The following is a 24,494-nucleotide window of genomic DNA, read 5'->3' on the forward strand; positions in this document are numbered from 1 at the left end:
ATAGTTTTGACAGAAGAGCTGACAGAACCTGGAGAGTGAAATAGCATACAATGTATTTACCTGAAAATCCTATGGAAAGAAATATGCAAATTCTGTATATTTGATATTAACATTTTAATGATTTCTCCATCTTCTATTTTGGTAGCATACTGCACTATTTTATGTCACTATACTGCACACTATTTGCAAACAACTGGGACACGTACAAATACAAAATACCACTAACAAAAGAGGTGTGCTTTACAATCATAAAACACGATTGTTGCAAATTCTTATATACTTTCAAATAAATGATGTACACAAATAATATATACTCAACCTATTGGAAACAGAAGTGCAGAAATCTGAAGGCTTTGTGGTCAGTTACTGGGTAACAAATGTGAAGCTGAATTGTTGGGTTTTAGTGAAAGTCACTGTTTAGTCTGACCTTGAGCCAGTATAATCGATTGGTTTCAAGGGTAGATAAGGCTGCCTCTAATATGCAATGATAACCTCTTACTATAAGTAAAAGTAGAAAAGTAGGAAACAATAATTCTTTATAATCTCCAAAATAAATAAATAAATCTTTCATTTGCTCGATTGTTTGACCATATTCATCTTAAGTAAGTTTTTTCAAATATTGTTACATTATTTTTGATTTCATATATTTTTAAGCACTAGGTACTGGCTTACCTGAGTGGCACCATGGAAGTCCAGTGATATGTAGGAAGTGATGGAAATTTCAGACCTTCCCCGATACTTGGGCCACTGGGCAGAGGAATCATGGAGCTGGAGAGCAGATATGTTCGACTCAGGGCACAACTTCTCTGAATTGCTTGCTGCTGCTTCAGCTCAGCAGAGCTCATTTTAAAAGAGCCTCTGGCTCCACTCATGTCTAAACACTGCTGTCAGAAAGACTGTGCTCCCCTTTAGAGATGCACATGTCCAACAATAGCCATAAATGACTAATGACATCTTCATGAAAGATGCAAAAGTCAGTCCATTGGTCACATGCTTCGCAACTCTACCATCTCCTTTTCCTGCTTCCCCAGGTCAGCTTACAACCACTGGGCAGCCAGATGTCACAGACATAACTTTTTAGACTTTTTTATTATAGTTTCATAGACCTTTGAGAACAACCTCCCACAACAAATTACGATGCTGCGTGCAGGGGGGTTTACTTGTTTGTAGCCACACCCCCGTGATGACACACAGCTGTACAGGGTTTATCCTTAAGTGTTTGTCAGTCTATTTAATCCCCTGTCAGTGCGTGCCTCAATGTTGGTCATTGTTTATTAGCATCTGAGTACAATGTTAGTATCCATGTTTGTCTAGCCTGTGTTAATGTTGGTCTTTATTGTTAGCGTCGTGTGTTTATGTATGAGTGCCATTATTGTCTTTTATGTTATTAAATGTTTCACAAAGTCGAGGGAGCCTGCGCTCCTGTTCCGCACCCTCTGGCACTCGTTACAACAGTTCATTACAGTTGTGTGACCACTTCCAAATGTACCTTTTCTTGAAAAATATTACCTTTTAATTCATGAAATCCTAAATTTTCAGTGTGCATAAGCTACATCCATATCACAAAATGAATGAATCTTTGAATCTTTTAGGTGAGGAAGGTAAATAAGGTTTTCTAAACACACACATGAACCGTCTTGGTTTATTTTTTGAAGCAAACCTCTGGACGAAGCTCAATTTGATGGAGTGGTCTATTAAGACTGCCAGCAAGCTAATCTGCTTTTAGATTTATATGTAAGATGACTTGTATGACCATGGCAAGTTCACATTTATGTTAAGCTGCGCAATTGAGTCAGTGCTCTCATACTCATACAAGATGTATATTTAGATGTCGCCAAGACATTTTTCATAGGTACTAAGACATTTACCTCTAGAATTGTAAGCAAGCAAAATGTTAAAGAAATTAATACAAATGTATGAAACATTTCAGTTTTATTTATTTCATATACCAGTGAATAAAGAAAAAAGTGAGTATTATAGAAGCTCTACAGCTAGCCATTGAACAATGCAGGTCAAACACCTATCAGATTCAAAATCATCAGTGCTATCAGTGTACAGGTTCCTGGCCTCTATGCTGTATCAGTGACAAAACTGATGAACAAGTCAGTGAGCAACAACAGTGATGCAGAAAACATACTGCTGAATTTACTTGGCTATAGACCTGATTCCAGATGCTCTCAAGAGCCAGATAGGCCTGTCTGTGTTACATTACAACTTGATAGACTTAAAATGTTGGTTTCGAGATGGGAACACAATTTCGTAAGTACATGTTTTTCTTTGTCTGCCTTTAGGGAACTAAATGAAAGCTTCAACTTTGAGATTGAGATGTTCACGTAATTAAGCAAAAACCACACAATAGTATGCAAACAAACAAAAACAAAAAACAAACAAACAATAAAACCCCCACACCCAGATGATTGTAAAAAAGTAAAATATCCACAAAAGAGCCATTCTGTTCAAGTGCTCAGGTTTTGTGGTCACACACATGCATCTGTATACTCCAACTGCCTGATGAGCTTTGACACTGGACCTAAAAAGGAAAAACAAAACACAATCCATGGGTTAACAATCTGTATAAGTAAACATTTGATGCAACATATTTAAGGATGCAGTGGTTGGCTATTTTTGGGATGATTTCATACTTTTTTAAAATTGAGTAGTAATTTTTAAAATTGAGTAGTAACAAAGGTAGGTGGTAAAGGCACTCCACTAGTACTCAGAAGGTTACCAGTTGAAGCCCCAGTACTGCCAAGTTGCTACTGTTTGGCCCCTGAGCAAGGCTCTAAATCCAGCTTAGGCTAAAATACTAGGACATTTCAAGTTAATTATACCATGAGGGGTACTATTTCAGCAATCTGCCATGTCTAGTAACCTACTACTATAGCAACTTAAGAGTCACTGCAAAATATTTGGTGTTTACTATGAACGTTTGATCATTGCACAGTGTCATATTCTTTACTGTATTAATATTATTATGTTCATTTATTATTTGCTGGTGTCTGCGTTATTACTTTTATATTTGCACAATGCACCCAACTAATTGACCTCTGCCTATATGTGCAAGAATGTCAGTGTACAACTGTAACCCTGTGCACACGACAAATAAACCTGAATTTGAAACAACAGTAAGGAAACCATTCATCTACTGACCTGCAGTCTGTTGCTGTCTTGTTCCATATTATGTCTTTAAGGCCTAAAAGGGGTATCCATGCATCGACTGCAAATTTATTCGATGGGCTAGGTTCGAGCAGAAAATGTTGCTTTATTATTAAAACACATCTTGAGATCATCCAATACAGTCTCAAAAAAAAGCGCCACACTTGCTTCAGATAAAAACCAAGAATTCACTGTGCTCATCTTTCAGTCATTGTAAGTTGTCAACCACATGCATATGGCAGGGATATGAACATTAACAGTTTAGATTATGACTTTTTTTTTTTAAATATACTTTTCAGGTTTTATATGGGCTTGAGCTCTGTGACTGCTTTAAAAGAAAGGACATCAATTTTAGTTTGTTACTTACCATATTTCAAAAGATGTCACTCAGCCTCCCTCAATCACTTGAGGTTCCTGCAGTGAGAGAGACAGACAGTGAGCAACAAAGCAAAAACTAAATGCACACATGGTCCTCTGATTTCCTACTGACTGATGACTGACTAGGCTAATGCAGATAAAGATGGGGCCCAATCTGGGGGGGGAAACACTGTCAATAAATAGTGGAATTAAATGGTAAACAACAGACAAGCAGTTATTCCAGTTGGACCCTTTAAAAATAAAACAAAGACTTGTAAAAAAGTCCACAGCTGCACCCTGACTGACATCTACATTCAATCATTCAAGAAGTGAGTTGAATGTGTGCATAGTTACATATGGAGACAAGTCACATTTTGAATGTCTAGTGTGTGCTGGTTAAATAAATACAAAAAATGTTCTCAAGTCCATCAAGTCCTAAAAAGAAATTGAGAATGAAGCTAAGATGCTCAATGGATAGTCCATTAAAAGCCACGTCATGACGCTTATCTCTATGTAGACAATATCACCTCGTTTCCAATGCTGGGTATCTAGGAGTGTAGGATCCTGAAGAGTTGCAGAAAAGTCTGCCGCTCCGCAGACAGCCATTAGGTAAAGGGGGGAATTCTGGCATCACACTCCCAGAAGATTAAGTAAAGCCAAGCCAACTAACCGCAGTCAGAGACTGGGAGAATGAAAAAAAATGGATCACAGTGCAGATAAACAGACACACACACACACACACACACACACACACACACACACACACACCAACCCACCCCTGGACAATTATGACACTCGTCAAGTACTTCAAATGCTCCAGGCACCACCTTCAACACAGACACAAAAGCACCAAAAACTTGTCTTTCAGGTTCAGGCACATTTTACACCAAGATGTATATAGTAAAATGCATAAGGCAACTACTGAATGCTATGTTGTGGGTTTTTATGATGAATGGGTTCTCACACAAGAAAGTCACAATGAAACCATACAATGCAGCCAACCAGCAAAAGGAACTGTCAAAGAGTTACTGACATGATGGTAATAGTTTGTTGACTGAAACAAAACTAGTTGGTTTCAGGGTCAAGCTACCATTTAACCTAGATTCTATTACAGTAGGACAGAAGAGACCATATTTCAAGTTTGCCCAGTAGATTGATAAATGCACAATTAATAATTTACCAAACAAAAAAGCTACTAAAAACTCTACTGCATTAGCTGAGGAATATTAAGAGACTCATCACAGTTAGGAGTTGAAAGCATCTAAAACAGATTCACAGTGATGCCTGAGGTAATGGGTAAAAAAAATACAAAATTTGTATTTGATTAAATGGGTCCCCATTTTCAACATGTATACAAAAGTAGAAAAATTAATGTTAATTTGTTGTCTGGGGAATGATATTGTAAACTTGACATTTAAAATGTTTTGTTTACTTTATATTTTTTATATGATTCATTTTCTATTTGCATATTATATATGCACAATTTCAGCTTTAGTATAACACATAGGTTTCCACCACAGAAATATCCAGGAATGAGACCCCAACCCCAGCCAGCCTGACCTAATTTTGCCAGCCTGAAGTTTATCCTGTTTCCACAGAAAGGCAAAGGTTCGGTTCATTATTGTAACTGTACAGTGCAAGCTCACTACCTTGAGAAAGTTCTTCATTTTCATTGACATGCCAATACAAAATTAACTTAGATTCCTAGATTACTTAAGATGAAAAGGAACCACTACTTCATCTTCACAACTCATGTTTTTTCAGTATCCTCTATAAGAATATCAAAAGTTACACAACAGAGCAAACTATCTTTTAAAGCTAAGGCCAGCAACCCTTGGCGTTTCAACTGCACAAGAGAAAATAAGAATTTTAGAACACAATAGCCATTAATATGTACTTCAGAATGCAATGATATTAATACACATTATGGCTCACTGAGTCTGATATGTTAAGTGCACTTATGTGCAATGATAGGTAGGAAATAAAAGGGCTACAAAATCTTTATTATAGATGTTGAGACAGCTTTATGGCACATAAAGGGTCCATAAAAGCTGAAGTCATACACATGTTTAGAACACCTCCATGAACAATACCCTGAAAAATGAATCTAAACCAAGACTTTACATTTACAACACACTCAATTCTGTTCCCCCCACCCCCAAAAAACGTTTGCAGGAAATATTTCAATGATATTGTGATAAGCTTTTCTAAGGCTTTTGCACTTTACTTTCAAACAAGTCCACACAATACCAACCCATCCCCGTCATCCACAAAAAGTTTAGCATCTGTTTACAGAGCACTTCTGTTGCAGTACAAGAAAAATGGACAATTGCAGACCAGTGGTCCACAGAGGAATGTAAAATGTTCTCTAGTCCGCAACAAAAATAGACAAATTCTGCACTGTGAATCCATTTACAGAAGTGTGATGCCAGAGCCCCAGTAAACATCAACATATATGGTGTATCAGGGAGCGAAAGCAGCCCTGCATGTTTTGTCATCATTGAACGAAAGACATGTTCACTTACCTTCTCTGACGATATGCAAGCAAACCTCTTGATGTAAACAAGTCCAGGCTCAACTGTCCACTGATCTGCAGAACTACCCATCCTCACTGTAACCAACTGCTGGAGTCACAACTGTGGAGCGGGACAAGCTGGATACTGGCCGCTACTGCTTAGCTACAGCACCAACATCCACTCCATACACATTACAAACACAGAGACACGCGCTCCTCAAAGATGGATCGAGTCTTCAGAACGGGCAAGGGCGAGATTCTCTTGGACGAGTTTGTCGTCAAGCTTGCAGTCAAGTTTAAACAGTCTTGGAAATCAGCTGTACAGATGTATGAAATGATCCCTCATGTTCATTGCCACCTAATGGTGGTTTTAACAGCATGGTTTTCATACAAGAATGCATAATGCATTCTGTATGCTCATAATTTTAAATAATATGAAAGGTATTTCAGATAAAATTGTTGTGATTATATGGATGCTAATTGGCTAGGTAAGCTTCAATAAAAATGTCAGTGAGTTAAGTTGGGTTTATCTCTAGAACCTTTGGGTCACCAAGCCATTAGCCAATTTGTTTTAGCACGTTTATAGAAAATTTATAATAAGGAATCCAAGCGTGTGGCTTTTGTTCCATGTTAATGATTGGCCGTTTCAACAACCTACACACTTATTTCAATAGATAAGGATTTATTTAATAATTTTGTGTCCACGAAAAGTTTACAAAAGATGATGGATGGGGACCGATTGCAAAGCTTAAAGAAACCCAAACAAATATTCCAAACAGCCAATTTATCTGTTTAATAAACTATGGTCTTAGGGTGTCATTAAGGGAATATATATAACATTGAATTTTTCTGGAAAGAATGTAGTGGGAACTGTGATGTAAGCACTAAAGGCATGTCATGCATAAATACAGTAACGAATAAATTACATAAGGTGTTTTGCAGCTTTGAAATATATTAAGTTTCTCAGATAGTAGCATTAACATGAACACACATTCAAGTTTAACTTGAATGAGCAATTTGAAGCGATGGAAAAGTGGGGCTCACCAATTAAGCAAACCTCAACTGATGCACTTTATGCATTCCAGGGTGTATAAAGTGTCACAATCAAACATGTCTGATAAGATCATCAAGAGGCAAACTATGAATGCAGATATCTCATTGCTAAATGGTGTTAAATTCCAAATTAGGAATCACAGCTACTGTTTGGTTAGGCTTTGTAGCTGGAACTGAGAGCTCAACAAACTAAAATGCAGCAAGGTGAACATTTTAACATGTTCAGAAATTCAAGATACCTTAACTAGAAATATGTATATAATGCAAAATAATGTTCTGTAAAACCAAACGCAGCAGAGAATACTTTTATTACTCTGCTGTTTTTCCCAGTAAGCTTTCAAGAACCTATGCTACAACTATAATAGACTAGCCCTTAACATTTTGCTAAAACAGCATGTGTGCCAAAGCCACTCAAGTTAATTAATATCTACCAGGTTATTATGCTGCAGCACACCCCTGGTTGACAAGCGAAAGGGGACTTTTGTAGGACCGTATGCTGATTAGTGGAAGCCCCCTTTTGATTGATATTGATGTATCCATTGCTTTTTGAGAGTTCCTCAGATTAGTTCTATATTTTCCATACCAATACACGTTTCATATCAAAATTCCTTAAGCTGGTGCCACCTAGTGAGTGTTCACCTTTTGAGACTGACTCCTCTCAAGCTTTAGTCCTCAGGCCATCTTGGTGGTTTTTGTTGCCACAGTCACTCCTGGCATGCTTACTTATATTTCCATTCTCACACTGTGCTCAGTACACAAATTTCTGAAAAGCTGCTTTGTGATATTGTATGTGTAACTGAACTAAATAAATTAAAAATAATAAATATCTAGCCAGAATGATAGGAAAACTCAATGGAAATGAAGTTAACAGCCTGGCCTGACTGCTTGCAGTTAACTAGGAATGACAATTGTGATTTGAATCAAATCTTTATACAGTTAAACTCTTTACATTATAAACTTGTACACTCTACACATTAAGTAAATAAAAATAATAATTTTCACCTTTTCTTCCAATAAATAGGTTTGGAATTGATCCCAGAAAATATGGCATGCCCAGTTATTATCAGCAAACAATATTTAGTACTGGACACATACACGCATACCCAGAATGTAGACTAGGGTTACCATCATCAGAACTGATCTATCATGGAAGATGGCTTTCAGTAAACTGTACACACCAATACCATCTTACACATTGTATTCCAGGCCACGGTATACAACTGTAGCTGTAAGTCTGTGTGTCTCAAAGAAAACTAGCATTTTGCAGTTTGCTCATTACAGGTTGTGTCTTGCTGAAAGCAATAGGGAGCTGTCTTCAAGACAACATAAAACAGAAATGATGAAATGTATTTTTCTTACCGTGACACGATATTTTCAAGGAGAGACAGGATATTCAGGTGGGACATGATAAATGGCGGAACTTGAGTTTATCCAATTGGATATAACTGGATCGTTCAATGCGGCAATACTAGTTATAGTTCTTTCCCTGACATTTCAACCTTGGTGACATGAGCCTATATATAGGGTTGAGCAAAAGTCATTGGACCTTATGCAAGAACATTTTTGTACACGGACTACTAAAATTCTTTTTTTTGTTTGCATGGTGTCAGACATTTCATGTCCGATTCAGCAAACACTGGTAATTTCTGTATATGATCTGCTCATAGAAAGGTGCACATTGATAAAAATTATGAATCACTTTGGCCTTTTTTTTGACAGCTGAAAAACATCTTAAGTGTTCTGCCCCATTTGTTCAGAGGAGTCATTCATAAAATGCTGTATGAGGGTAAAAAGCTAATATTCTTGCCTTTAGAGATCAGTAATTCATACTGCTCAGTAAATATTAATAGCAGAATTAAGAGCTGCTGATTCCAAAGAACGAGAACCAACAACTTGTATTGCTTATGCGGTCACTTAAGGTCCATGCGATTAGAGATATAAAGATGATTAATTTTAATTTAAACACCATGACAAAGCAAGGTGGTACATGACAAACAAGAAGGGACCAAAGGAAAGCCTAACAAGAGTGTCATACATCATAGGCATGGGTAGGGAAGATGGACAGAGATTCTCAATGTCAATATAAAGAACTATTAAATAAAATGCATTTTAATACAAAACCATGTGTCTCATAATAGCCCACAAAGTCTTAGCAGATGAATGTTCCTGGTTTAGACTGCCAAGGGAAAACATCAGGTTTTAATTACTCAAACTCAAATTTCAGGATATAGTCCACGCAGTTTACAGCATTAATTTGTTTGTGTCTAAGAAAATATTCTAAGTAAGAGAAAACTGGCTAAGATGACTTGAACGTGCAATCCAAAAATTTGTTTTAATGTTCATACCAATGGTTCTTGCATGAGGCCCATTGTATTTTGAAGGTAAAAGATTATGTTTATGGATAATCTATGTCCTTTAACTGATGAATGCTGATGAATCCTATATAATATGACCAGGTAGATAAACTAATAAAGTAGAAAAATAAAACAAAAATCCCCACAAAAACAAATAAACAAATTAACAAAAATCCCACAGTTGATGGCCAAATATGAAAACATCACAGCAGTCTTTATTAAGACTGTGAAGGTAATCCTGAAGTAATAGATGTGAATTCAAATGAATTAAATGAACACCATGAATTCTGTGAAAGAGCCTATTATTTAAAAATATATGGTGCAAGCTCTGTGGTCAGTGGTGAAGTTCTTTCATGTTTCTCATGTCAGAACCATAGCTGCTAACAATATTGAAGCAAAAACAAACAAACAAACAAAAACAAACAAAAAAATAATTCCAACATGCATAGTCTGAAATGTAAAATTGTTAGCTTGAATAAACTTCTGGAAAAGCAAAAGTACTTACATTTGATCATCGTTTACAACTGTCCATTGTCAACAGTACCATTGGTGACTTGAACGCTGCTGCGACTGTCGTTGTACGCTTCCCTCCAGAATACACACATTTCACCAACTACTGAACCAATAAATCTCAAATTTTTACAGTGACAGGACATAATGTGTGTCACTTAAGCCTTGTATTTAAACTATAAACTACACAGGGTCACCTGATCTGGGTCCAACCCTGATCTGGGTTTTACTAGGTGAAACAGTGGCATAAATTACACCTTTTATTTATTTGCTTGTGAAGTAGATTATGCAAAACATGTGTCAGAATTGCAGTTTAAATATTGATGTCAGTAATTAGAGCTTACATTTAATAATGCCCAGCATCATTTAAAGAAAATTTTACTTCACATAGAGCCTTGATAACAGAAAGCTCATAATGTTCAATTAATAGCACTATGTATCTGGCAAAAACACAAATGGTTGCGGTATTTCTAATATTAAAAAAAGCAGAGTGAAATAATGAATGAGAACCATCAAGCTGAGCTGTTAGGGATAAAAAAAAAAAGAAAAGGGAAGAAAAATCATATTGATCAAATTACACCATGTACATGATGGTGTAATTCGATGGATATATGAATTTACAGGAACTGTTGCCAACTTGTCAAATAATTTTTATTCTGTCCTACATTGCTGGGGATTACATTCATCATACTGGTTGCATACAAATTATAATTTTTAAATTATTGATTGATTACATTATTATTATTATTATTCTGTTGACTGCTCTTTCTGATGGTGACTACAAATACGCAAGTCTTAAGTCACGAGAATGTTTTGTCTATTCTGATAAAATTACGGGCAAGTTTAATGGTATATACAAAAGGTCTGTCAGCTGTTTGTTGTTTCTGAGTATAGATCTGTGTGTGCAGAAATTAGATCTGCAACAGTGCTCAAGGAGCTGCATCCATTTTTAAAGGCCTACGGCATGTAAATCTTGATCATTAACTGCTTATTTAAAAGTCAAACTATCCTGCAAAGGCTAAGTATTTTCCTCCTTTCTTTCACAATGTGCTTCGCTTTTCTTTACAGCTGATGTAGCTTTTGCATTCATGTTCACAATACTGACAGTATAATGAAGATTTTCATACACCCCACAAATAAATGTTGATGCAGCATGTAAAGATTTACAGTTGCACTTTGCAGCAGTTTACTAAAATGTTCTGCAGGTACAGAGGTCAGTTTTCTGCAGTGCAGCTGTTATTCATGGCATTGCCAAAAGACAAAAAAAAGTCTATGGTAAATTTGTCCAAAAAGGTCCACTGTAAATTATTGTAACCTATTGGAGTATCGTTGTAAGGACGGGCATGGTTTCAAAACAGGCTTCCTCCAATGTGTCAACCATTGTTGCAATTGTGGTCAGCCGGGCAAAAAACAAAATCAGTCAGTCTATTGTTCAGGAATAGTCAATGGTCAGCGCCAACTGTTTCAAGTTGAATCAAAGGGAGAAAAAAATAGATGGTGCTCATGGGTTTCAGACATATGTTACTGACATTTTGTACTGAAGAAGGGCACTACCATATTCGAATTTCTGCTTCAGCATGAACGACTGTGTTGCACCATAAACGCAGTTACTGAGAATCAGATGTTGAATCAAAACAGTAAGCATGAGTTGTCTAATGTATCCATTCCAACAGCTGAAAAAGAGGCAGTTTTTAACATTTATTAAATCTATGTTGATTGCAAGAACCAAGCTGGTGGGTGCTCCTAAATCGCATTGTTTGCGAACCAACGTTTGAGGCAATATACTTAGCCAAATCTTAGACATGATATCCTTTAACTCCTTCATAAACTAATCAGACATCAAAAAAGAAGTTGTGTGTAAATTTTGTTAAACTGAGTACAGACAACAAGGGTTGAATTACCAATGCTAGCTAACATTACACTACAGGATTTGTCTCCCCTGCAGGAATTGGTTAATTATCTTTTTCATTGTGAATCATTGCATTAGAGGTTAGGCATGTTAGAGAAAACATGCACAAAACCTTCACAAAAGTAGTAACATTAGCTTTGTTGTACCTTCCACAATATTACATCATCCCCAATTGGGTCAACAAGTGGAAAAATTTCTCCAAGATACTTCAACGTTTTCTCTTCGACATGTTATCCACCTACTCGGTAGTAGTAGACACATGTTCCAATTATAAATCATCAGCTTGTTACAGGCAAAATTCTCAATGCTCCACCACCAATTCAAAAACAGTTTGTATAATCAAAATTTCTTTAATGTTATTTTGTTTTCATACAGTCTTGGAATTGTCTCACTTTCCCCCCTCCTCTAGTGCAAATTAATGCCAGCATGTTGGCATCACCTTCTGAACATCAGAAATTGGCTTCAAAATGAATTACTGAATAACCAATAGAATTGAATATAGGTTTAAAATATTGTGACATTGCACAGAGGTAATTCAGGGAAATCACCCATCAAAATAAGATTATTCTTAAATCTAATTTTGTGTTAATTTAAGATATTTTATAATGTCTGCATTTAGAATACCAGCTCTAAATTAATGACAGTAATAAGCTCTTCATATAATAAGCTCTACTGTCAAAATGACACTAGTGAAGAAAAATTATAAAGCAAATTAATATTTTACTGCAGGTCAAAGGGAGCAAATCCTGCATAATACACCTAGCCCTGCAAAAACTGCCAACAAATAATCAAGCTATATTTAAAATAAATAAATCTAGCAAAGAACAAATAAGGTATAGTGGTCAATTATTTTCCAAAACCACGGAATTAAATTAATCTCTGAAGGAACCCTAAAAGTATTTGCTGAATGTTCGCAACCAAAAATGTTAGTATAATAACTAGCTTGTGGTTAGAATGCTAGATGTGCTCCTCAATTTGGTTAAGGAGCATTTTTAGTATTAATGTTCCACTACTATGACAAACTTTACATATTTAACTAATGGCACATAATAGTTTGCACTGCTGCCTAGAATGAAAAATAACAGACAGCTTGTTATATCCATGTGTCAATATTCTAAATTTAGAAGCATACTTTAGAAATGCAAGTAATCTGTTGACAGTTTACTTTCAAGCTTTGTAAAAACCTGCTTTCCTCAGTACTGAGATTCTCCCAAAAGTGTATGCAAACTTTATGATAGTTCTGGAAGCAAGCCACTTATGGAGAACACCTTTCTGGAATTTTATCACTACTGCTAATCAAGGCACAACATTGTTGATCAAGGGTGTTTAGGTAAAATCCAACACAAAGTTCCGATGTCCAAGCAACTTGAGAAGCGTGACCTGTTAAAGGAAAAGATATACAAAAGACCAACACAACACACAATAGCAATGCTATATTTTCTTCAGGAATTATTTAGCTCAAGCTATTCAAGTGAAACAGACCTCTAATGCAAGCCTTCTGTCATAGGACCAATGTTATACTGGTTGCCACATTAAATGTTAAAGCTAGCCCTGATTCCAGTAGTTCTGACCTCTGGAAAGTCTGAAGGTAGCACAATTTTACAATGGAGTTGATGGTACTGATCCAATCTCCACCGTCCTGGTGCCAAAAAATGAAAAAAATCTTAAAGTACTTCAAATTCCTGTTAGTTAACTTTGGATGGACAACTGCCCCCCAGGTATTCCACTTCACATGGATCATACTGTGCCATCATTATTATAACATTCTGAATTAAACCACCCATATGTAATCCATACATATTTTTAAACTTTGTGTCTAGAAAATTTCTCTTCATGTTAGTTAAAGCCAATTGAACAAGACAGTCGGTGTGTTACACGACACATATTTCCCATACTTAGTTATAAAAAGTTAGGGAGGGATAAGAAAAAGGGAATTAGAATCACTGATACCTTTAACTTCCTTCAAACTTACCTACTGCAATTTGGAATCCATTTTCAATTGTGTAGTTAAAAAATGTAAAATAAATAAATAAATCTATAAATAAATAAATAAATAAACAAATTTAAAAAAAAAAAAAATCAACCTAATATCTTCCCTTAAATTATCTTGAAGCCATATACAGGAGTGTCTAAGTGACATGAATGCCATGCTGGTGAACTAATGTCAACATAGCAAAGGCAATTTTGTAAAATGCCAATGCAACATTAAAAAAAAAACAAAAAAAAAACAAAGAAAATGGATTCCATCAAAAGGAGTTACTCCAAAAAAATGTCTCAATAACATGTCCTCTCTAAAACATTCATGCCAGATCAAATTAAATGTGGATTAATTTCTCTCTACACCCCATGCACCCTTAAGACTTGGAAGCAAGGCTTCCTCAAATGAACCTGGATAATTTTTAGGATTGAGTCAAACACTGTGCCAAAAATACTTATATGGAGTTCGAAGAACCAATTGTAGTCTTTATTGTAAATTTACATGGATTACTTCAAAATGTTGAGTGGCACAGAACACAGCCATAGAAATATCAGAACAACTTACAAGATTAACCATAACAAGTAACATTGCATGATAAGTAGGAATGGAGATTACATGGGATATGCTGAACAAGAGTTCACTCCTGCTAAGATGCTCACTACTTCAATCTACTTTCAATACACAAAATTACGAGAAAAAAAAATGTTGCCACAGAAAAGATCGGTCTTTAGGCTAAACTGCAAAGAAATATTTTAAACTTAAATACATTGAGACCCCAGAACCCCTGGGAATCGACACAAACTCTGCTATATAAAAGTGCCAGATCAGAAGCGTGGCTTTTTGGCAGGTCCTTCGAACTCCTCACGGACCCTGCCAAATCCTGAACTGCCAGGACCCATGCCCCTTGGACCTCCAGGGCCACCTTGAGGGAAACGCTCATTGCGCTAGAGAGACCAGTTTTCATACGATGTAAAGCATTTGGCAGAGGAAATGTGGGTTTTGTTTGTGTCCATGGGCAGGGATTGAGGACAACATAGCCATAAGTTCCATAAGTTCATATTTTGAGCCAAGTGCATTAAAGTGGGGATCCAAGGGAAACATTCGATGAAACAGTTCCAATACGCAGATCCACAGGTGCCACAGGTAACATAGAAAAAGGAAGAGAGGGTAATGTATTTGTTAGCAAAATACTACTATAATATTCAGCAAAGGCGGAACTAAAGCAACCACATGAAGGCAGCAAACTGTTTAACCCAACATTATACAGCCACTTTGAATCAGATGGCAGAACAGCTTTACAATATTAAATAAATATATATTATTTTTTTCCTGATCTAATCCATTCTAGGGCACTAATCTTAAAAGGCCAATGGAAGGTATCTGCATCAGAAAAAAAGTGTAGTTGACAGTTTTGCTTCTTATATAATTTAAAAGGCTGCCATGGCTGCAGCTTTTATTTTATCTGCAGCTTTTATTTAAAATACACTGAAGTCAAAATCAGGTTTTGGCATTTGAGCTTTGCATAGTGCAGCTCAAATATGAAACGTATGATTGCATTTTGCCCTCAAGTGCCGTTTTATGACTATTTTAAAATGCATCCAGTTGTGATGCAATTCCAAGGCCCCAAACATATAGGCCAGTCACATTTAAATCACTTAAAATATTCTGTAAAACTCAAAGCCTTACATAACCCTGACAATGCAATTATGTAAGAACAGTTACTGTTGATAAGCTTACTAGCATACAGTATAGAAAACACATGAGTGAAGTGAAAAACTGACTTCCTTATTTTGATAAAATAAAACTCACTGTTTGAACTGGTGAAGTTCTTACATGGCTTTCATAAAGGGAAATCACCCAAGTAAGGTTATATTTTGCCATTTAAAGTATTTACACCAAGCTATAAAAGCCATCCAACCAGCACAGATAATTGGGTGAGTTCACCCTTGGCCACATTCTCCCATGAACAATAGTTTTTACCCAGCACACATCCTGCCAAGGCTGTTGCATTTGAGCAGTACACAGCTAGGGTGGAAAATATGCTAATAAAGAAAACTCAGAAGTCAACTACTAGAAGTGAACATAACCCCATTAAAGTCAAATGTTTCTACACAATTATAAATCAGTACTGTTAGAGGTTACGTTCACATTACAAGCCTCATTATTCAATAAGGATTTTTGCTTGAATCCAATTTGCCTATCTTGACAGTCAACATTCATTTTTGCAAGTGATCTGTATGTGTCTGTAATGGGAACACATCTGCCCTCCGAAATGGCACGTGTGTGCACATCAATCACCAACACCAATATATCATATTTGTGAGACAACTCGTGGTATTAAATCAGACAAAATGGACATGCTAGTGGCTTTTTCTGTTTTCCCACTGACTGTCATCACTGCTGATGCTGGCTGGTGACAGTGTTAAGTGCATGAATTGGATATGCATTTGATATAGGACTACATACAAACTGATTCAAATCTGATTGGAAAATAATGGTATTCTATGTCCACACAGCTGTGGGAAAAATTAGAATTGCCTCACATTAAGGCAAAAAAATCAGATTTGAAAAACTTTAGCCTGGTAATGTGAACGTAGCCCGTGTTTTCTGACGGACATTTCAAATTTTAACCAAAGCAGTGAATGCAAGTTAGAGGTAAGCATGCAAATGACAGTTCTGATGCAAACTCAGTTTTAAACCTGGGAATGCACAATATAACATTCTTTAATTTTGGCAAAGATAATCATAGCCAAGTATAAATTTCATTTAGTCTCACAATTGGTCAAGAAATCCTTTAAAGAAGTGTGTACTACAGTGAAGAGAGCTCGGTGAAATTTTGCTAAACAGTGACAACTACTAAACTTTGGTAGGGGAATCTTAACAGTTGGAATTCCTTTAATGGACATCCATGTTATCTACTGACATTTCCTTTACCATTTTTGGAGGATTACTTAATTTAAAAAATTTAAAATAATTAAATGAGTATGCACTGCTTTTAATTGATCTAATGAAGAGACAGCTTATTTGAAGCTCAAGTTGATGTGCTTCTTTTTAATAATTATTACTAAAACTAACCTAGTCACTATAGGAGTTAGGTGTAAAGGGGGTAGGTAAAAGCAATTTTTACGGATGTTATGGTCTGAAACTTACCATACCAACTTCACAGCATAATTAAACTATGTCCTGCACTCAACTGAGAACATGAAGAATGACATTTTATATTGTGTGCTTATAAATTAATGTCAAAATAGCTACTGATTGGCCAAACAGCTATAAATTGTGCCAGAACATTAGGACATGAATAGGTCTAGCTAAATGCACCAAATAGCCTATGGCTGTAATTTGACTTGTGCTGTTTATACAGTTAGCACTTGGGTTGCATGGACTTAAGATAATTTCCAATTAAGAATTTACAAGCAAATCTGAGATTTAAATTATTCAGTGCTTCTCTGAGAGGTGTAGGTTATGATGCTTAAGACTTTTCAAACTGGTTCACAAAACTGGGAGTGGTGAGAATTTTTAATGGGTCACAGGCAAACTGTGGAAAAGTATATCAGCCCATGTCTACTATCATTTATCATATTTTGATAAGAACTATCAATTTTGTCAATATTTACCATATTTTTTGTAATATGCTGAAAAGACTGAGGAAAAGCACATCTACCTAAAGTCTGTCTAGAACAGTTGTGTGCAGCTATTTTTGTTCATTTTGGATAATTATGGAGAGCAATGCCATGTTCTCCTGTATGCTAAACAGCCATCAAAAATGATGAAGCTCAACATGCTAGAACTTGTAGGAGCAATACCAATGTAACATTTATGTAGTGGATTACTCAGCCAAAGGGGTTGCCATGCTGTCTGAGTGCCTGTGAAGGTAAAGGAGATTGATGCAGTGTGATTTGGGGAAATCCAGAGGCAGGGGTGCATGAACCCCCTCCAACCCACGTTACTGGATACAAAAAGGATGAGAACCAATGATGCAAGAAAAAAAAACTACAGTTACCGAGTAGACAGAAATAGATGACAAATGTGTTTTCGGCATTTTGAGAAAGTCAATAGTGAAGCCACCATTCACGCAAACACTGTACCAAACCCGAACCATGACACCGCAACAACCCACTTTGCTCTTGTAGCGGCTGGTAAGTAACAAACTAATGAAGCCATATTCTTTATTTTGGCCTACTAAAAGTTCAACAATTTTTTTGTTTAATTACTTCGTTACAGTGGCAAACATTACTATATTTGAAATACAATTTCCTTCAGGTTGGAAAAAAAATATGTACTGCCTTTTTCTCACCACAAGGTACATGTATGTGCTATTAGAGAATTGTGGGAGATTCTCCTGACATTTTCAAAACAAGATTTATGTTCTGAGTACATGCAAATACAATATTACTATTATTACTATTATTATATGCACACTGGCAAAATGAACTGATTTTACTATGAACACCCTTTTCTATAATATGAATGAAAAAATTCTAATAGGACAAAATATGGCATAATTGTAAAGCCTTGATGTCAGGTTAAAACACTGAAATGCTACAAATGGATTTTACAGCTATTGTCATCTGAGGCAATCAAAAAAAGTAAACTATGCAGAAACAGCACTGACTAGGTTTATTATATGCTGAACTTGCATGACCTAATGTTTCAGGGTATCCTCTTGAAAGCTTAGTTTTTGGAATCTGCATCCCTGTGCAGATATATAGAGTATGAAAACTGCTTGTGATTAACAAGCTGCTTTAGTCATACTCTAACCAGAGCCTAAGACTTAGAAAATAACAGTATGTTCTCAGGACCACAATAATTCACCAAAATGGCATGGATTTTCATTAAAACATTGCAGGTCAAATGACTGGATAATAAAGTTTACAAAAAAAATAAGCAGAACTCTGTACATGTTGTAATTGCCATTCATCACTTCTGAATTTTTTCCAACCCTACTATAAACGCTAGGACTGTGTATTCTGTTTTGGCAATATTAACTTCAACATGGTTATGCCAACAGCTTTTACCATATAGGCTGGGCTGAGTTTATGCACATGTTGAAAATTCACTATGCTCAGTACTAGACAGCTAAATTTTTGTCATTTGTTGAAGACCAAGGGAACCTAAATCTGTTTTCTTTCTAGTTAGTCCTGCGCTTCTCAGCACACAATGTCCAGTAAATGTTTATTTTGTCAGAACTTTAGGATTACTCTCAATCAGAAAACTCGCTTCTCACAAACCTCTCACTTTCTCATCCTGTTGAGATCTGAGCAATATATCTAGTGAGTGAAAGCTATTTAGCAAGCAAAATCTTTAGCAAATGTTTAGAATTAGTGTCTTTGGGGTGCTTCACATACTGCTTCACATACTGATATACATCATACAGTCTTGCATAAATCTGGGTATCTTATGTAACACAATGTTAATTCTAAATATATTAAAAACACGTGTTACACAGACATTAACTAAAAGGAAATTCAAAGGCAGTCAGTGCTAAGGCAAGTTATTTTGTAGTAAATGCGGTCATTTTTTCATTGTGCATCAATATTTATGTCCATGTGTCTAAACCTAGTTTAATTTTCATTCAGAATGAAAACAAAAACACAATGTTCTCTCAGCACCCGTTAGAGAGATTTATCAGCCACCTGAACTTCAGAATTATTTGCATCACAAGGTCTGTAAATATATGGTTGCTCTGATTCTCACTCCTTTTGACATTAAATTGAGCTCAGGTTGAGTATAGTAAAAGGTTGTGAATTTGAATCAAGTGTGCTTACTGGAATACTAGGACCGTGTCCAGACTAGTTCTCCGATAGTGTCATACAAACATGTTAATATTTTAAAAAATGTTCCCTGGGTATTCAAGGTGGTGATAAACATAACTGAGGTCTAATAGCAACTGTATTAAAATGTATAGACAACATAAACTAAAGCTAATACCTACCCCAAGAATTCCAACTAATTTTCTTAGACTACAAACAAGCAAATAAAGAAATAGATTTTTAAATAGTCAGAATAATTGACATCTCTAGTAATTTAGAGATTTAGAAATGTAAATAAAAGCCAAAGTACTAAGCCAGTGTGAATTTAAAATGCAGGGTCTGAAACCATCTGTAACCAACATTATCTCCAAAAGGACTGCAAACAAATCAGCTCATCCAAAAGCTCAGCTCATCCAAAAACTTAAACTATAAAATATTACTCTCTCAAATTACATGGGAAGAGGAAAAAACTAAAATGAATCAAATTTCACTTCTGTGCACTAAATCCCCGTAGTGCCTCAATTACAAAAAGAACTATTAAATGGTTTGCCAACCTCATACAAGAGGCAACAATCATGAACCAGTCATTACAAGTATGCCAACATTTTCCCAAGTACAAGTATGCATTTTGTTATAAGGTCCAACAAGAGTTGAGTTTTTTTTTGGGAAATAGTTACAAAAATTCTAAGACTGCCATATCTGCAAATAAAACAATGTCTGTCTTCACTTCAGACAGGACATAAATAAAAGGTGTGGAGGCTGAGCATGATGGATGGGAGGTGGGGGGGGGGGGCACACATTAGCCCAAGACTAGCCTATGCACCAAGGATATGGAACAAAGATACTATCCAACAACAGGTTACGGAATAACCCACTCTGAACAAAACACCTCAGTGCAACTTTACAATCCAATCTATAAACGATCTCAGGAGATGAGCAATCAAATCCTCTCAATTCTCAAGGCCAAACTTGCCCAACAGTCACATCAAGCATCACTCAACACACTCTACCACTTGCTCAGTGCCACCATGGGATACGTTACCATTTCGTTGGGCACCATGCCCCCTGGTGCTGGTCCAGCCATTCCCTGATGACCATCAAAGTTCATTCCAGCCAACTGAAACTTTTGGTTTGGTGAGCCAAAAGGCATATCTAATAAAACAGAAAACGTCATGTCTTTGGGCTTCATATGACTTACACATTTTGTAATATGTAGCGGTTCATTAAAAAACACTAAACAGTATGCTGTAAACAGTTTTCAACTGAACATAAATATGGACAATCAACCAAAAACATAAGCATACCTTTATTTATTTAAAAAATTGACAAAAGAACTGAAGCATTTAGCATCAAAACAACTGATGCAACTACAACTGCTTATAGCAGCGTACAAAACAAACAAACAAACAAACTGACCTGCCAATCCAAGGCCTCCACCAGGATTCATCCTCATCTCTCTGTCCCTCTACACAAAAAGGTAGAACTGAGTAATTCGGAAAGTCAGTGTAAAACAAAGAAACATGGATCTGACATTTCCAAATACAATGAAGGAAGCGAGAAAAAATACCTAAATAAATGTAACAGGTCTTGTAAGTATGGCACCTACATTGTCCATGAAGCCAGCCATCCTATAGGACTCCTCACGTTTGCGCCTCATCTGCTCCTCCATTTCTCTCTGCCGCATCATTTCCTCCTCCCGTCTACGGCGTTCCTCTTCTTGCCTTCCGGACAAAATATTACAAATTACTATTCAGTATTCTGGCTATTGGCAAGAGTCATATAGTGTCGGTCCTCAAGACATCTAGCGATACATTCTTAAAAAAAAAAAAAAAAAAGAACAGAAGGAAAAAATGTAAAATGTGGTAAGTGATTTCAGATTTACCTAAGCTGCATCTCTTTGCGTTTTTGCATTTCTTGATTATGCATCTCTTCCATGCGACGCAGTTCTTCTTGCCGCCTAAGAAGATCTGCGAAAAACAAGGAAATCATGATTTGCATATTAGCATTAATGTCCAAAACCAAGCTCTAACACAGCTAAATACTTGCCCTGTCGAAGCATATTAGCTTGATGCTCGTGATAGGCATCCTCCATCTCTGCCTCTAGCTTCTCACGGGCCTCACGGATGTTCTTCTCCACTTGCTGCCTCTGCTGTTTTTCCATTTCATCAAGGGACTTCCATCGCTGAGAGTATTCAAACTCAAAGGTGCCAGGTCGAGCAAAACGTGGAGGCTGCTCCCTCTCTCTATAAATCAAGAACACAAACATACAGTAAAACAAACTCTAGGTAAGTCTGCAAAACACTTCATAATTCCACCAAATGTGCAAAAGGCAGAAACTGTTGTCCTTCTGTTTACCAAAATTCATTCACTCAACACTGACCAAAGAACTAAGATGTCACACCAAATCAAGTTCAACATACATACATAGTCATACACAGTATAACTCGCAGTGAAATGGTACTTATACAAGTAAATCAGCCCAAGTGTGATTTTTAAAGGTATTTGAAGCCATGGCATATAATATTCTAACAGAACAAAAAAAGAAAAAGAAAGAGATACATTTACATTCACTCACTTTTGATAATTTGGGTTCTTCTGAGCAAGTTTCTCTGGCAGACCATCTTCATCATCATACTGCTCCAGCAGCTCCACAACAATTGGACGTGGTGATCTGCTGGACGTGAGAATTAAAACAAATCAACATGTATAGAAAGGTAGCATGTATTAATTTTAGTATTAAAAACACTAATGCAGGATTTAAGGAATCTTACGATGTGAGCAGGAACACGCCATCATTACAGCGATCAAGCGCCTTTCGTGCTGCAGGTTTGGTAGCAAACTCAACAATGCCTTTTCCAGTCGAGCGGCCACGGTCATCTACAATGACCACTGCCCTCTCGACCAGTCCAAACTGAGAGAACGCCTCCTCGAGAAGCTCATTAGAGACAAAGGGGGACAGGTTGCGCACAGACAGTGCAGCAGAGTGGGTAGCAAAGCGAACTCGAAGTGGCCTGCCTTTCATGGGTACATCATCCAGTTCAGCTTTTGCTATCTCTGCTAAAGCCCGTGACTCCTGAAGAAAATAATTGCATTCATTTTAGTTTGAAACCTTGGAACCTACTTATACAAGTAAAGATTAAGAGGGAGCCTTACCAGTCTGATGAAACCAAAGCCCTTGCCTTGATTGATGAATATCTCGCTAGGCTCCCCATACTTTGCAAACAACTTTCTGAATTCGTCTTCAGTGATATCATTGGGCAGATTGCCAATAAACAACCTGCATCGTTGAGTGTACGTTTTCTCACCAGGCTTGCGCAGCAAGGACAACGTAGCCTTCAATTCCTGAATTAAAACATGGACTGCAACTTTAGCCTGCGGGAACTAGCTAGTACGTAGTCCGAACAAAAGTACCAATGTTGATTAGGTTTTATGTAGTACAGACAACAAATCGGTGATGTCGAATAAAGACAATTGAAAATGTTTGAAATGATGCACTACACACAAAAAACCCATTATACGTTCTATATAAACAAAGCAGAGCCAGTATTATTATTAGCAATTACATCTTGCTAGGTTAGATTACTGGCTAGGCAGTTAGAGCTAGCTAACCTAGCGTTAGGTTAACTAGTGAAGATGCACGCAAAATGGAGGGATGAAAAAAGATCGCGAGGCAAAATTATGCTTCTATGGAAACGACCAGGCATTGATCTTACTTCAAAACACAGGCTAAGAATAAACAAACAAACAGACATCTTATGTGGAAAAACTACTAGCTATACAATTCGCCTGAATATCATATTTTCTAGCTAACGTTATATCGATAGCTAACGTTGCCTACTTGTTAGCTAGCAAGCGTGGATAGGCTGCTGTGGACAACAAAATGGCTGCACATTATATTGCGTAGAAGGCCGACTCAGAGCTTATTTTCATAACAAAGCCAATTCGGATAACGTTACTGAGCTGTCATAATTCTTGATATCTCAACCAGGTTTAAGATTAAAATACATGTTAAAAACTGTTCGTCTTACCTGGGGCTGTAACATGGCCACGCGTTCGACCTGTGGTAATTTGGCTTCACTGATTGTTGAAGAGGTTGGTTTTTGGCCGTTTCCAATTCCTGGTTTTTGTTGATTTTTTCTGGGTTGATTCTGTGGGGTTGTAGATTCCTGCTTTACATTAACATTTTTTGGTGGCGGCGACTGCATCTTCGGCGGACCCGAGCTAACAATTTGCTGCTGTTGTTGCTGCGGTTGTTGTTGTTGCTGCTGTTGTTGCTGCTGCTGCGGTTGTTGTTGCTGCTGCGGTTGTTGCTGCTGCTGCGGTTGTTGCTGCTGCTGCGGTTGTTGCTGCTGCTGCTGCGGTTGTTGCTGCTGCTGCTGTTGCTGTTGTACAGGGCCCTTGTTCTGTGGAAGGCCAGGGCCTTGCTGTGGTGGCGACTTAACTTCGGGCTTTGCAGTAACGTTAGCTCCTTCTAGCTTCTGCGGTGTGCCTTGGTTTGGTTGATTTACCTGAGTGGGCTTAAAAGCAGTACTCATCTGGGGTCCACGGTTTTGAAAGTTATGCAGTTGACTGTTTTGACTTCGAAAATTTGGATTTCCCATTCCACCTCGCATTCCTGCTCCACCGCCACCTCGGCCTCGTTGCTGGAATCCTCCGCGATTTCTGAATCGGTCCCGAGACATGTCTGGCAGATTAGAAAACCGTTATAGCTAAATTCTTTTGAAAACGAGGAAACGTGAGTTGACTACCACGATTATCTAGAAACGCTGCCGCAGACAACAGAAAACTAGTCAGTTATTGGCACTTAACCTGAAGTACTGCACCCTGTATGATTCCCACTTGGTAAAATGGACGATCACGTCGGGCAACAAAGGGCGAGCTTAGAATACCGTTGTGCTGTGACGTTTGG

The 24,494-nt window shown here is 37.0% G+C and overlaps 1 protein-coding gene across 1 annotated transcript; it reads right to left on the reverse strand.

Annotated features, from left to right (window-relative positions):
- Nucleotides 1–1,915: 1,915 nt before the first annotated feature.
- On the reverse strand, nt 1,916–24,466 carry sfpq (splicing factor proline/glutamine-rich). The gene is made up of 13 exons (XM_027001751.2): nt 23,882–24,466; nt 23,614–23,806; nt 22,739–22,927; nt 22,357–22,658; nt 22,161–22,256; nt 21,632–21,828; nt 21,468–21,552; nt 21,192–21,306; nt 21,002–21,050; nt 20,628–20,737; nt 3,524–14,776; nt 3,151–3,237; nt 1,916–2,530 (listed from the first exon to the last, which is right to left on the reverse strand). Exons 1-11 carry the CDS (start codon nt 24,265–24,267, stop codon nt 14,657–14,659), a joined length of 1,842 nt encoding a protein of 613 aa, XP_026857552.2. The 5' UTR covers nt 24,268–24,466; the 3' UTR covers nt 1,916–2,530; nt 3,151–3,237; nt 3,524–14,656.
- Between the last annotated feature and the right edge of the window lie 28 nt (nt 24,467–24,494).

The sequence above is a fragment of the Electrophorus electricus genome, chromosome 8 (assembly GCF_013358815.1).
Source record: "Electrophorus electricus isolate fEleEle1 chromosome 8, fEleEle1.pri, whole genome shotgun sequence".
NCBI classification, from domain to species: domain Eukaryota; kingdom Metazoa; phylum Chordata; class Actinopteri; order Gymnotiformes; family Gymnotidae; genus Electrophorus; species Electrophorus electricus.